At 32.2% G+C, this 14,382-nt stretch overlaps 1 protein-coding gene across 1 annotated transcript in view; it reads left to right on the top strand.

Annotated features, from left to right (window-relative positions):
• Positions 1-14,382, top strand: part of LOC129218269 (hormone-sensitive lipase-like) — a 33,937-nt gene that overhangs the window by 9,318 nt on the left and 10,237 nt on the right. The window contains exons 4-5 of the mRNA XM_054852495.1: positions 7,198-7,302; positions 10,443-10,587. Of these exons, the coding sequence (XP_054708470.1) occupies positions 7,198-7,302; positions 10,443-10,587 (250 nt within the window). The remainder of the gene's footprint in view (positions 1-7,197; positions 7,303-10,442; positions 10,588-14,382) is intronic.

Genomic DNA, 14,382 nt, shown 5'->3' on the forward strand with positions numbered 1-14,382 from the left:
ATACAAAACTTAAACTGGTAGTCAAAAGAAGTCTTAAGTAAAAAAATTATTATAGATAATTGTATGCATAATTTATTGCCTGTGCCACTCTGCAAGAATGTGCCTTTCATACAATGAAAGAATTTTTTGAAAAAGTGCAGTGGTTCCAGCGATTACCAGGAACATATAAAGTAAACCCTCTCTCTTTATAATATTAGTATAGATGAAAAAACTCAAAGGATAGCCCGAAATGCATACAAAATTAGAACTTTTAGAAACACAGATTAATATTTGCTATCTGCACTAATTGAATTCAAAAGCTAATTTGCTCGAAGCGAATCTCAGTTACATTTCGTTTAAATAAATTTTGGTGCATAAACACCCTGTGACTCTAAATGGTTTGCAATGTCCACGGTGAATGAATTCCATATATCTTATTATCTGCAACTCTAAATGGCTTGCAATGTCCACGCCGAACAAATGCCATATACCTTGTCCTCTGCAACCTCACATACATGTTAAAGTTCGACGGTTCTTTTGCTGACCTCCTGAACTTTTTCTTTCTTCGAGTCGTTTCCATCCCTCAGAGTTCTATTCAAAGAGAATCTCAACTATTTTTTGAGTTCAAAAGCAGGATAACTGGTGCTTGTGTTTACGTTTATAAGAATAAAAAGGTACAAAACATAAACTGTTGGTGTAGACAAACTATTGGTTTTTAAAAAATAGTATAAATACATATATGCATAATTTGTAGCCTATGTCACTCAGTAACAATGCACCTTTCATATACTGAAAGAATTTTTCAAATAGCTGCAATGGTTCCGGAGATTACCTCGAACATATAAACACACAAAAATCCGGCCTCTTTCTTTATAATATCAGTATAGATCGTCTATTCTCATTTTTTTTTTTTACAAAATTAGGTTTGTAAAAAATATTTTGATATGGGAAAAAGAATAGAGCAGTATATTTTCTGTGTTTTGTATTTAATTTTCACTTGTAATGGTAGTTTAACCCATATAGTATGTGAAAGAGTTATAACATTTCAAAGCAAATGCCATACATATATATTTTTCAGTGATCAGAGTTGTCCTAAAACTACTAATGTTCCTGAAATTTAATAAAATGTCTTAAGTTTGACATTTTCCTCCTAATTTTCCTAAAATATTCTAAATTCCTTATCATTCCTTGCACAAAAAATTCACTGAATTCCTTGTCTGCTGCTCTGAATCTCCAGCCCCCAAGGTTTGAGTTTTTCCTCAACCTGAAAGATGTTTTCTTGTGAATAACAATTTTGTTACTAAATATAAATAATCTCTTTCAGAGTTAAAAATTTATTCCATTAAAATGTGAAGGTATAATCTGGCAATGCAATAACATCACAGATATAAATCACTAAAGTGATGATATGTGGGATCAGTGAAAAGATCTCACTAAAAATATTCAGCCTATTTGGAACAAAAGCAATTAAAAGTAAGGAAATACAAAGCAGAAGCAACAAAATTGCAATCAAGTTGAAACTCTCAAACTCAGTTGAATTGTGAAATCTGCTTAATGAAAAAAACAAGTTATTAAGTGATTGAAATGCTGTCCAGAAAGTGCTTAATGAAGCAACTACAAAATTAATAAAAGCAATGATAATGATATGTCTGAGATTTAGATTTCTCAGATAAGTGGTTCTTTCATAGAGAAGGTAATGGAGGTAGTACCATGCGAACCCAAAACCATTTTCCTCTAATTCAAGCAAAAATATGTATTTAGCTTACTTCTTTTATTAAAATTATCAAAAAGCGTGAAAAAAAATGTAATATGTCTTAAAAATATCACTAAAAACAAACAGTTAAGGAAAAATGTTAACAGTTAATGGAATAAATCAATATACAGTAGAACCTCTCTTATCCGAACCTCTATTAACCGAAACTCTCCGTTAACCGAAGTCGGTTTCAATTCTCTTTTTTTTTTCCTATTATTATCTAAAATTTTCTCTAAACGAACATCCATTTTTAAATTTTTTCTCCCCACATTTCTTTTGCATGTCAGCCGTTTTTTCCAAACTACGAGTGCAGATAAATAGTTTGGAATTCCTTCTCACTAGCTCAATTCTTGGTATGAGTATACTCTCCCCTACTTTCAAGCGTTCCTGTTCTAAACAAAAACACATGTCATTTCGAAATTTGGAAGGTCATACTGCCGAGGCCCAGAACAATCAAATGTTATTGCACCGTCTGATTGTAAGCAAGTGCAAAGAATCACCTCTTTTGTAATCTCAAGAGTTTTCTTCGCAGCAGAATTTGAAAAGGGGGAGGTCACTCTGTGTCACTTATCCTTTGTGAACCTATTCCAGTAAAAGGGAAAAGAAGGAAAACCCGTTTGCTGTTCTCTGTCGCGTTGGGCTGGGCAGCTGGCCAGAATTCAAAATTTCCCGGAAATTTCGTGCTAATCTGTGGGTTCTCTTTTTCTGCTCCTACATTTTCGATCAGAATTTTCTTGAGTGCTATTAGTGAAGTTGGTAGTTTTGACCTGCCGGGGGATCTGATAGAACTAACGCATTGTTTTTCTTATTTTTGAAACTCATGTTTTCTTCTTTATGATGGCTTCCATTAAGAGAAAAAGAATCGTATTAACCATACAGGAAAAATATGATATTGTAACGAGACTAGAATCTGGTGAAGCTGTTAAAAAACTTGCGAAAGAGTTTCACGTTGGTGTGTCAACCGTGAGCGAAATAAAAAGAAACTCGGAAAAAATTAAAAAGTGTTTTGCTGAGTTTGATATCACGAAAGGTGCCAAATTCCGAAAAACAATGAAATTAGCCGATCATACAGATTTAGATGCGACTTTGTACAAATGGTTTGTGCAGAAAAGCTGTGAAGGAATACCCCTATCTGGACCAATGATTCAAGAAAAAGCTTTGATTCTCAACTCGAAGCTTGGTGGTTCTGATGACTTCAAAGCCAGTAGTGGCTGGTTAGAGAAATTCAAAATTCGCCATGGTATAAGGCAACTCAATATCGAGGGGGAAAAATTGTCTGGAAATGTCGCAGCAGTTGATTCATTTGTTGCAAAGATTGAAGATTTGATAAGAGATGAAAATTTATCCCCAGATCAAATTTAAAACTGCGATGAAACCGGACTGTATTGGAAGGCCCTTCCTGAAAAAACTTTAGCTGCGGTAAATGAAACTTCTGCTCCCGGAAGGAAACAAATGAAAGATAGGGTCACTGTTTTAGCCTGCTCCAACGCATCGGGTTCCCACAAGCTTGAACTAGCTGTTGTTGGGAAAAGTAAGAATCCGAGATGTTTTAAGAATGTAAACAGATCTGCTCTTCCTGTACACTATTTAAATCAAAAAAATGCTTGAATGGATTCCAATTTGTTTTCCAAGTGGTTTTTTGATATTTTCGTGCCTGCAGTGAAATCTTGGCATGAAAAAAAACATTTGAATGGAGCGCTTCTGTTATTCGACAACTGTCCAGCTCATCCGGAACATAACTCTTTAAAATCTCGTAACATCCGGTGTTTATTTTTGCCCCCCAATACAACATCTCTGCTGCAGCCTATGGATCCGGGAGTCTTAGAATCTTTAAAACGACGTTACCGAAAGCAGTTTATCAGAAAATTACTTTTTGAAGGAGATTCTGAATCTGGTGCAGTTTCAATAGTTGAGTTTTGGAAAACTATCAACATCAAAGACTGCATTTATATGATTAGTGACGCGTGGGAATCTTTGCTGCAATCGACACTAAGACGAAGTTGGAGAAAACTTTTGCCGAATTTTTCAAGTGGCACAGATGAAAATGCTACTGACATTGCGAAAGATATTGTTACTGAGTTTTCAAGCGTTTTCAGCACAATGAAAGGCTTTGAAAATTGTGGTGATAGAGAAATTACAGATTGGTTGAATTGTGACATGGAAGATGCAGGCTTCCAGTTGCTCAATGATGAGGACTTAATAGCAGAAGTCCGGAATTCTCCAAAAGAAGATGATGATGATGAAGATAAGAATGATTCTGGAACAAATAAGATAAGTAACAATGATGCATTTGAGAGTTTTGCAAAAGGTCTTGTTTGGTTGGAACAACAGGAACAGTGTGATTCCTCTGAACTCATGATTTTAAGAAAACTTCGGGATAGAGCTGCACGGCAAAGGACGGCGAAATTGCACCAGATGAAACTTCCATTTAAACCATTGTAAATTTTGTTCCAGAAATAAATTAATTTTCATTTATAATTTTAATTTCTTTAACAGTAAAAATAGCCATAACAGTTGAACGATGACTCTACATATTAAACTAGATGATTATAGATGAATTCTCGATTATCCGAAGTTTTCGATTATCCGAAGTAGGTTCGGTCCCGATTACTTCAGATAATCGAGGTTCTACTGTATATGGAAAAATTGAAACTAAAATTACCCCTCCATGCCTAATACCCTTTGAACCAAACTTTTGCTACAGGACTTCTCATTTTCATAGTTTTTTTTCTAACATTTTGCTCAACTTTGAACAATATCAAAAATGTTAACATTAGAGCCTATAGGAATGTTTTTTTTTTTTTTTTGAATCTATATGAGTCATTGTCAAAGACAGGTATAGTCAGTCTTTGACAATGACTGACTATACCTGTCTTTGACAATGACAGTAAAATTAGACCAAACAGTGGCCAAACCCAAACATGCAAAAAAAAAGTTGAAACTTGTTGCAAATTACTTCTTACCCTTTGAACAAGAAGGGGTAAAAAATCCCAGCACTTTGCGCGTCGAGTTTTGGGGGAAAGGGGGGCGAAATAATCCTCTTTTTGAATACAAATAATTTCTATTACTTAAAAAAATACTCAAAAGTCACAGAAATCACTCTATAATACTAAAATAATAAACTCTCATAGAAAAAAATGCTAATTAACCAGGGTGCACAGGCGTGAAGGGGGGGGGGGGTCCATGGCGCAGATTGTGTCATTAGAATTTTTAAGCCAGTTTTCTAATTTTTTCAAGGGGTATTTCTTTTTTGAAGGATTTATTCTGGATGGGCACTCCGTCACACTTCAGGGTTGCGCCATCGCTTGGGGAGGAGGGGGGACCAAGAATTTGCATTCTAAAATCAACGATTGCTGTGAAGTTCATGAAAAAATTTCATTGATTTTAAACTTAATGCATACTTAATAAGTATAGTAATATTATAATACATTAAAATAGTAAAATATAGTAGGAATAGAATAATGTAGTAAAATGACATAAAATATTTAACAGCTTCTGTAGCTAATATGCTACGATAACTAGTTCAGTCTGCAACCATAACAGAAAATCATCTTTGATTATAACTGATACTATACTTCACAGATGATCCATAAACAAGGTTAGTGCAAATGAAAACAACGAACTCCCAATTACTTACGGGTGGACATTATTTTTGCGGATTTTTTTATTTATTGTTTATTTATTTATTTTTTTTATTTTTGCATTTGTAAATTACTTAATATATCGAGAAAATACTCGTTTTAACATGTGCAAGATCTAATTTTAGGCATTCCAAGTTGTTTCTTTCTCTTTTTTACCACATACATCAAACTCTCCTCAGTCATCAAAACCTGACTAGTTGAAACCTGATTTTTACATCCAAACTCCATATGCCTATAAACGAGTGACCGAGCCAGTTTTGCTTGAAAAAATTCTCCTGCTTTATACGTTTTTGGTGTAACCTAAGTTGATTTGATCTGGTTGATCTGTTTGCAGGATTTTCTGTGTCCTTTTGCAGTAATGAGCAATTCTTTTTTTTTTTTTTTTTTTTTGCATTTACGTACATTTTCTACATAGTACAATTGTCACTTTTAGTCTTACTAGTTTAATTGTTTGCCTCTAACATCGTTTTGTAAATTTGATTGTATGTCAGTGTTCTTGATTTTCATTTGCTCTTGTACGTACTAGTTTTTTTTAACCTAATGTGCAACATCAAACAAATATCCACAAAATTCACTTATCCACGGTTACTGTGGCACCTTATTCCGGGAGTAACCAGTTTATTGTTCAGGCATGATATTTTAACTACCATTTTCAGCGACTGTTGCAACTACCTTTCTCTGGATTACAAAAAGGATGTTGCTTGCGTTTTTAATTTACACCTCCAGTAATGAAAGTCCTGCGCAAGTTTGACCAGGAGGCTCAACTCACAAAGGAGAAGCTACAGTCTCTGGCTAATGACGGCTAAACAGGTAAAGTCTAGACAGATCCACTCGCATAGGATACGATTTGTTTAATGAGACATTTGTCTTCTCTGAGCAACATTGAACTGCTTTACCTGTTTGGCTGCTTTCTCAAATCACCGCAAGGGGGCCTAATCAGGCTCTAGAACAACAAATTTTGCAAATTTCATACTTTAATATGAAAGTACGAAAGATATTTTGATTCGCGTTTTGATCTTCAAAAATTTCATTTTCTATCTGTCTATAAGTAAACAACGAAATATTTCCGATGAATCACCGGTGAGAGTCGACATTCTCCAATTTCTATATTTTACTGTAACAAATATATACATATAATATTTATTTATATGTGTTTTTATTTACTGCACTGCTGTTATAGATAAATAGGGGCAAGGAGTTTCTTGGGGCTAGTTATTCCTCGTAACAACTTGCCCCACAAGCACAAGTCCTTGAAAAATTAAATTTTAGGTTTGATAACGAAAGGTAAATCATTTCAGCGCAATATTTTAGAATGCACAATAGATATTTGCATAAAAATACCGAAGAACTAATCTCTATCATTTAAATTTCGTATAAAAGAACAAAAAGTTAAAAAACGAAAATATCTTCAAAAGTAGATCAGTGATGCACGTGCTCAGCTTTTGATATTCTGGACGCCACTGGCCTATCTAATATGACTGCCATCAGGGCGCTGCAACATTCCATTTCAAAGAGCTTCAACTTACCAGCGGAACTTTTAGCCTTGCCCTCCCCTACATAGTATTTTTGTGATTATTAACTGCTGGCCAATGGCAACAGGCCAAACAACTATGTTATTTATAGCCCTTTCAATTGTCCTATAAAGTGTCCTAAATTTTTTGAATTCCCACTCCTACCCCTGATTTATTAAGCTGAAATAAAACAGAATTGAATGAGTGAAGTTGAACGGAGATTTTATGTCTGTTCAATTAAAAATCTTTTCTGCATCAGATGAATTTTTAGCTAGCACTACTTACTTTCAGTAACAAATTTATTTACTTATAGGATTTGAATACTGAAACAGAGTCATCAACAAGGAAGAAATCTCCTTATTTATTATTCCATGTTCATGGAGGTGGCTTTATTTCTCAAACTCCTGAATCACATGAAGTAAGGTTTTTTTTTTCTTAACCCATTCTTTGCCCCGGCCGATACAGGGTCGGCCGCGCAGTTTGTGTTACTACTGCCCCGGCCGATTCAGGCTCGTCGCAAGAAAATGATTCCTAACTGCCTTCGACGAACCTGTGCCGTCACGGCGTTTCTAGCAGTTTTTGCCTCGGCCGAATATGTGTCGGCGATCCTTCCAGGGGCAGAACCCTGTTATTGCGCTTCTCTGTTGGGTTCTGGTGCTTTAGGGGAGCGGTAATCAAGCTCTTTTCCTTAGACAAAAGGGAAGTAACTTATAGTATTTCACGAAACTTGTTGTAATTTATTTTATTTTACTAAGATATTAACCTTTCAAGTACTCCTGGGTGGGACATGTATAATGCTTCAAATAATCAGGCATTATATTTTTAGCTTTTCGTGGAAGCTTTGTTTCTTAGCACCCTGGCATTTGAACTCCTGATGAACAAGTGTGAAAATATTTCCTTACACAATTAACAATATTTCTATGCCTGAATAAAGCAAATAAACAGAATTTTTTTTCTTGTTATCAAAAATCCACCTTCTTACACAAGCAACCTTCACTAAATTGTTCATAATCCTCAAATTTTATAATTTATTTTACACAACATTTTTTAAAAATTATCTTACACATCTTAATTTTGTACGAGTATGTTTTTTTAAAATTATAATGTGTTTTACTACGCTTTTTATTTATTTGTATACTATTTTTATTTTTTATTTATTTATTTTTAAATCGTGATATTTTCAAACTTAAATTTTAACTTTTTATACTCGCGGCATCCTTTGATGGATTTTTAGTGATACAGTTTTGAATATTTTTAATTTCACAAACAAAAATTATGACGACCCGCGTTGATTATACGTAATTGGTGACCATGCAAAACATAAAATATGTACAAATGAAATGATAATATCTTGAGTTCTTTTCGCTTTACTCATACAAAACGAAACATTCCTTTTCTCCCCTTCTTTTTCACATTTTATTTATTGTTTTAAAATAGCTCCAGTTGCACCTTCTTTTATGAGATTTTAAAAACAGAAATAAAATATTTGGTTTCTTTTCAATAATCAAGTTGCCTTAATTAGTAAATAATCCTATGAAACTAACTAAAATTTATCCAAATATGTTTTAAAATAAGAAAAACAATCCGACTCGATTTCAAGCAAGATTTTCTTTTTTTCTTCTGAAGACATGTCCTCAAATACAAGCAGTAAAGCTTGCTTTGAAATTCCTTTCTGAATCAAGCTGTTTTGTTGTAAGAAAATAATGTGGAAGGGTTGACTACAAGACACCAAGCGGGACATCTCCTTAGGGAATCCGCCCAGGCAGTCTGTGTTATTCCTCTCACAGCTGGGGGCTTTTAGTTGCATGCACAAAAGTATCCTTTAGGGGAATAGGGTATTAGCCGCAAGTTTTGATCTTTTATAATCATTTATCTTTAAAATACTTCCCACGCTTGAGCAACTGATATCTGGACACTCAAAAGGGATTTAAAAGTCATTGCAATTACGATAAAAGAACCGAAAAGCAAAGAGATGTCTCTGTGTTTATTGGTCATTTTGAAGGGTCACAATGTATCAAAAGGCACCGAAGAATTCTTTTTATCCGCTTAGAAAATCATTCCCACAGTTAAAGCGTTTTTGTCCATTCAAATCCCTTTCTCACTCACAGGTTGGATCGATCAGTCAATTGTTTGAAGAATGTTTTGTTGAACCCTTTTGAAAGGTAGATCGTCTTATATTTAACAGTTTTGATTTCTTAAGTGTATAAAAAGAAAAAAAATGATATACTGAGATAAAAGCAAAAAGAAAAATAAATTAATAAAATAATTAGTGTTATAAAAATAATTGCTTTTCGTCCTATCCTCTATTGTTTATTATTTTCCCGTTATGTACTGTGTAAATTTAATGAATATTTCAGCACATATTAGGAACCTTGTATTTTATTGCACTATTTAATTCAGTGCCAAAAAACTAATAACGCGAAACGATTTTCCAATGCAAGTTGAACAGCAAAAACAACATTAAAATCCCGAGAGCAAAGTGGGGAGAAAAGCGCATTACAACGTAGCAAAAAGCAACTCCGTTCGTTATCTGCAGCATATGCGTTAAGGGGTTTCGGACTGATCATGGAATGGGTTAATTTCATTTTTTGTTAGGACTTACATAATTGACATAGTCTTTTCAATCATGCTTTTGTTTCACAATATGTTGCTCTTATTTAAAAATTACACTATGAATAAAAAAATATAAACTGGAGAAAAGGGAACTGAGTGGGAATAAGAATTGGGAAAATTATTGTGAGGAAATATTGTTTCTGTACTTTAATAAGCATTGTAGAAACTTTGCCTCAGTTAGTAAGTGATAACTTGAGGCAGTATGTATTGGCCCCTTCCTGTGATTTTTTTTTTTTTTTTTTTTTTTTGCTATTCTTTTCAGAGCTGCTATAATTGTAGATATCAAATATATTCTAATATATGAGTGTGTAAAAATTAAAACTTTTAGTAAACAAATTTCTAAAATAGTAATAAATAACAGATTAAAGGTTCTTGTTTTTGGCCACGAAAATAAATACCTCACATGTCTGACACAAAGTTCTCACTTTTGGTTGGTACAAGACATTGTTTCTTACTTCTTGAGTAAAGGATTCCAAAAGTTTGTTAAGGAACTATATTTTGTAGTATTCATTTAAAGTATTTTTCTTCTTGTCGCAAAAAAAGATGATACCATCATATTGATCTTCCATGAAATGAAGGGAAATCACAGCTCATGGGGGTAGACAAATTCTTATTTACATCATTCTGAGAAGCAAGAGAAAAAATAGCTAAATTTTGGAACTAGGCTTGTGTGTATTTTCATCACTCATTAAAGAACATCTGCGTTTGTGATCAAATGTTTAAATTCCAAAGGGCAAGGAGGGCACATAGAAAGATGCAAAACAGGAACAGGATATATTGAAAGCCCTCATGAAAGAAGCTATGTGCAACGCCCTAAATGCCTCAGAGAAACTCAATAATAGAATTTTATTACAGTTAAAATATATTTTCTGTTAAATTTTTGATGTTATTTATTTGTAGCTACAAAATATTTTGTTCCATAAGAAATGTTGATGTACTTTACAGATTTATTTGCGGCATTGGGCCTATGATTTAAAAGTGCCTATTCTTTCTGTTGATTATAACCTTTCTCCTGAAGCTCCCTTTCCCAGAGCCTTGGAAGAAGTGCTCTTGGCATATGCATGGGCTCTTAATAATGCTGAGAAATTAGGTATGTTCATGTCTCTTGTAAATAAAACCTTTATGTTTTCAGTTGCATTCTATCCAAACTTGGGGGGAAAAAGTTTGTTTATGATTCTTTTTCTTAAATGGTTTTACATCTGAAATGTGATTTTTTTAAAGAAAACAATAAAATATAATAAGTAAGATATAAAATATAGTTAAGATATAAAATATATAATTTTATATCTTAACTATATTTTATTATTTTATTAAATTAAGTTAAGATATAAAATATATAATTTTATATCTTAAAAATATATATATAAATTGCATAAAAAAAAGCTTAAATCTGTTTTGGTTATTTGATTCCTTTTGGAAAACACATATTAGCTTTCATCTTGAGTAGGCAGGACAGCTAGCTAAACTGAAACATTATTTCTCTATTTGCTATACATTGAAATTTGTGTATGTTTCTCTGTCTCTAATGCTATTTCCTCCAGATTGTCAGTTTCTTCAAGGTTCAGAGAGATACTGTTTTATTCAGGACATTTGGAAGATGCTATTCTGCTCCTTATCATCCTTTTAAACCATAATGTTGAGGGATTAATTCAGATAATCAACATTGGAATCAATGCAAATCATCTGTAACTTACAGGACATCATACTGGTTGCTGCCAAATTCGAGAGCATATTGTCGACTCTGTCACCAAATTTGGTGATAAATCACTATTCACTGTTGCCAAATTCAATGAAATATTGTGAAGTTCATTGCCAAATACCAAACAAAACCAAAGATCATAAATAAAATCAAAGTTTTAATTTCCCTCTGGTACTAGGTGGAAGGTACAAGGCTTATAAGTGTATGGTGCTGTGAGAATTGAAAGAGTTCATTGCATTTTTATAAGCATTTATGTAACCTTAGACTAGTCAGAAAAAAAGAGCTACTTGAGAAGCAAATTAACATTGCACATAAGATGCAAGAACCTGGAATTGTTTTTATGTGGAAATTTTGGAATGAGATTAAACAGCATTTCAAAGAGTAAGCAGTTTTACAGAATCAGGAATTGAACTTTAAAATGTATCCAGATTTTATATATTATTAGCTGCTCAACTGTACTCTTCACGAATTTTTTTTTTTTCAAAACACATCAGTAGGAAATGTACTACCTAATGTACACCTGAAGCAGAAGATTGCCAAACCTGAATTCTAAATGTAAATTTCATTTTGCAACTTTTTACATAATTATTGACAATCTCACACAACTGAGATGAAAACTAGAAATATTTGAGAAAATAGCAAGATTTTTATAAGCAATGTGCTTTATGATGTTGTTCCATCATTAGCTACTGATGAAAAATATTTTCAGTACTTGCTGCCAGTGTTTGATAGTTACTTTCCCATAGACTTTGTGCCATAAGTTCATTGCCATAGAAAATACTACCCTAAACTTAATAAATTATTGCAGAAGACAATATTGAGTGTGGTTTCTAAATGTAGACAAAGTCTCATATATTACTAGTAACAATCACCAGAAATTGCTCAGCTAAATGTTCATCTTCACAGAGGAAAAACCTAAAAACATTTGTTTATGGAATATGCAATAAGGCAGGCACAAAGATTATATAGGATTGATTTTGGGGATTTTATCAGGCACCTCACAACGAAAAAAAGGCAGAGTTTATTCAACCCTAAAATAAAATTTTACTCGCAGAAATAAATTTTATTTTCTTCCACAAAAATTGATTTAAAATTTTACATACTTTTTTTAGAAGTTTTTATTCAGAGTTATACTAATGTATAGAAGAGCACCAGATTTTAATCAAACTCTGCTTATATTTAAGATATTCCTCTATTTACACCAAAAATAGGTTCTGCATAAAATTGCATAAATCCAAATCTTTGATTTTGCTTGAGAAACTATGTTAAATTTTTAAAAAAGAAACTCTAAGATGTGCATAACTCAAACATATAGTTATGTTAAAGAAGCCTAAGACATCCTTAAAAACATAAAATTATACTTAGGTCATGAATTATATGTAGGTAATATGAATACATATTTAATTCATTTTACATTAGGAACTGAAAAATAAAAGCTTTAAAAAAATTGTAAGTTAAATTGCTATCATCTATTCCATAAACTATCAACATTTAATTCCCGATTGGTATGATTTCACTTTCATCTCTTGCACATTCTATATATGTTTCTGATATGATAGTTGATGAATTAGGGAATATCTCAGATCATTAGGACTTTGTAGAGAAATTTATCATAAATACAGGGTGTCAGCGTACCTGGAAAATCAGGATGTCATGGTTTCTAGCAAAAAATGCTCAAAAATCATCAAAACTTACAACTGGTCATGTTTTTTTTTTGGGTTCAGGAACGTGTATATGTATCGAATTCTGCAGATTAGGTGCAAAATTTAAGCATTAAAGCGTCAGTTCCGATTTTTCACACATTTCGCAATCCGATTGCATCCACTTCTGTAATTAATACTCGCTCATTTTTCTTTACTATGTGGTTCTGCCATTTGGACATTTATTATTTTGTGTTTAGCCTTATTTTTAAACCTCCTTTTATGTCTAGTTGTGGACTTGTAGACTTCTAATTTTGCCACTCTCATTTGCCTCGAAAATTTAAACGTGTTGATTCAAGAGACTCATAAAAATTATCATTAATTTCCTGCAGTGTCTTAAGTGAATGAAATTTTAGAATATAAAATTGGTCTAAAGAATTAATTAAGAAGTTTTGATATCGATAAAATGCAGGAATCGGGGAATTTTCAAGGGTAAAATTTTTTTTATTAAAGTCCGAAAATATTTCAAAAATCACAAATTTAGGAAATTTTCAAATATTTGTAGTCTATTCTTAAATTTTGGCAGTAATTTTTCTGGTTATGTCTGGCAAGTTAATTATTAAGTATTCTAATTAAATATTTCATTTTCTTCTGATTATTTATTTTTATTCAAAACTTAATTTTAGTTATTGCTAGTCACAGATTGTTTTAGAAAACTTTAGCTTTAAGAGAAAGCTTTAAAAAAAAAACAGATTCATTAATTGTTTATAAAAATAAATATTTATTTGAAAAAAATCAAAAGAAACAAAAAATAAAAGAAAAATCAAGCTTAAATGTTTCACTGTTCACCAGTAGTTTTACATCACTATTGCTGTATGTTTAAAGCTTCTTTTGTTCTGAAAAACCATTTTGCAATTTTCAACCTTTTTTCAGTATTTTAGTGGTAGAAAAATTATTGAGTATTATATCAGATTTTTTTGGAGAAAAAATAATAAATTTGTTTACAGGTAAATTCTTACCTATAAAAAATTTTATATAATTTATTGGAATCCAAAAAATATTTTCAAAAATTTTCAATCTGTAAATGGTAGCAAAATAATTGAGTTAAAGCTCTGTAACTATTTCATGTGTATCGCGAGTAGTTATTGCAAAAATTGTTTTTTTTTATTTATAATAGTAGCTGATCTAGTTACACTTCACTTTAATTTAAATTTTAAGAAACATCTGTCCAGATCAGATGGTTGCCATTTAATTTACACAAAACACTAATTTAGATATTCTTGTGGAAAATTAATGTTTTTTCTGCAAAAATTGCATCCTGTTAGTCATGGAAAAGTTACAAGCAGAAGTCACGGAAAGTCATGGTTTTCAAAACTCAAAACGTAGCAGATACCCTGTAAATAATTGTGAAGGTTTTTTCTTTTGAAAAATCTTTATAGAGCTCCTCATCTTAATTTAAGCACTTGCTGAGATCCCGCTGGAGTTGAAGAGCTTCTTCAGCATTTGTGCTCTATGCAAAAAAAAAAAAAAAACTGTTATCCAATTT

The sequence above is a fragment of the Uloborus diversus genome, chromosome 3, assembly GCF_026930045.1.
Source record: "Uloborus diversus isolate 005 chromosome 3, Udiv.v.3.1, whole genome shotgun sequence".
Classification (NCBI taxonomy): Eukaryota; Metazoa; Arthropoda; class Arachnida; order Araneae; family Uloboridae; genus Uloborus; species Uloborus diversus.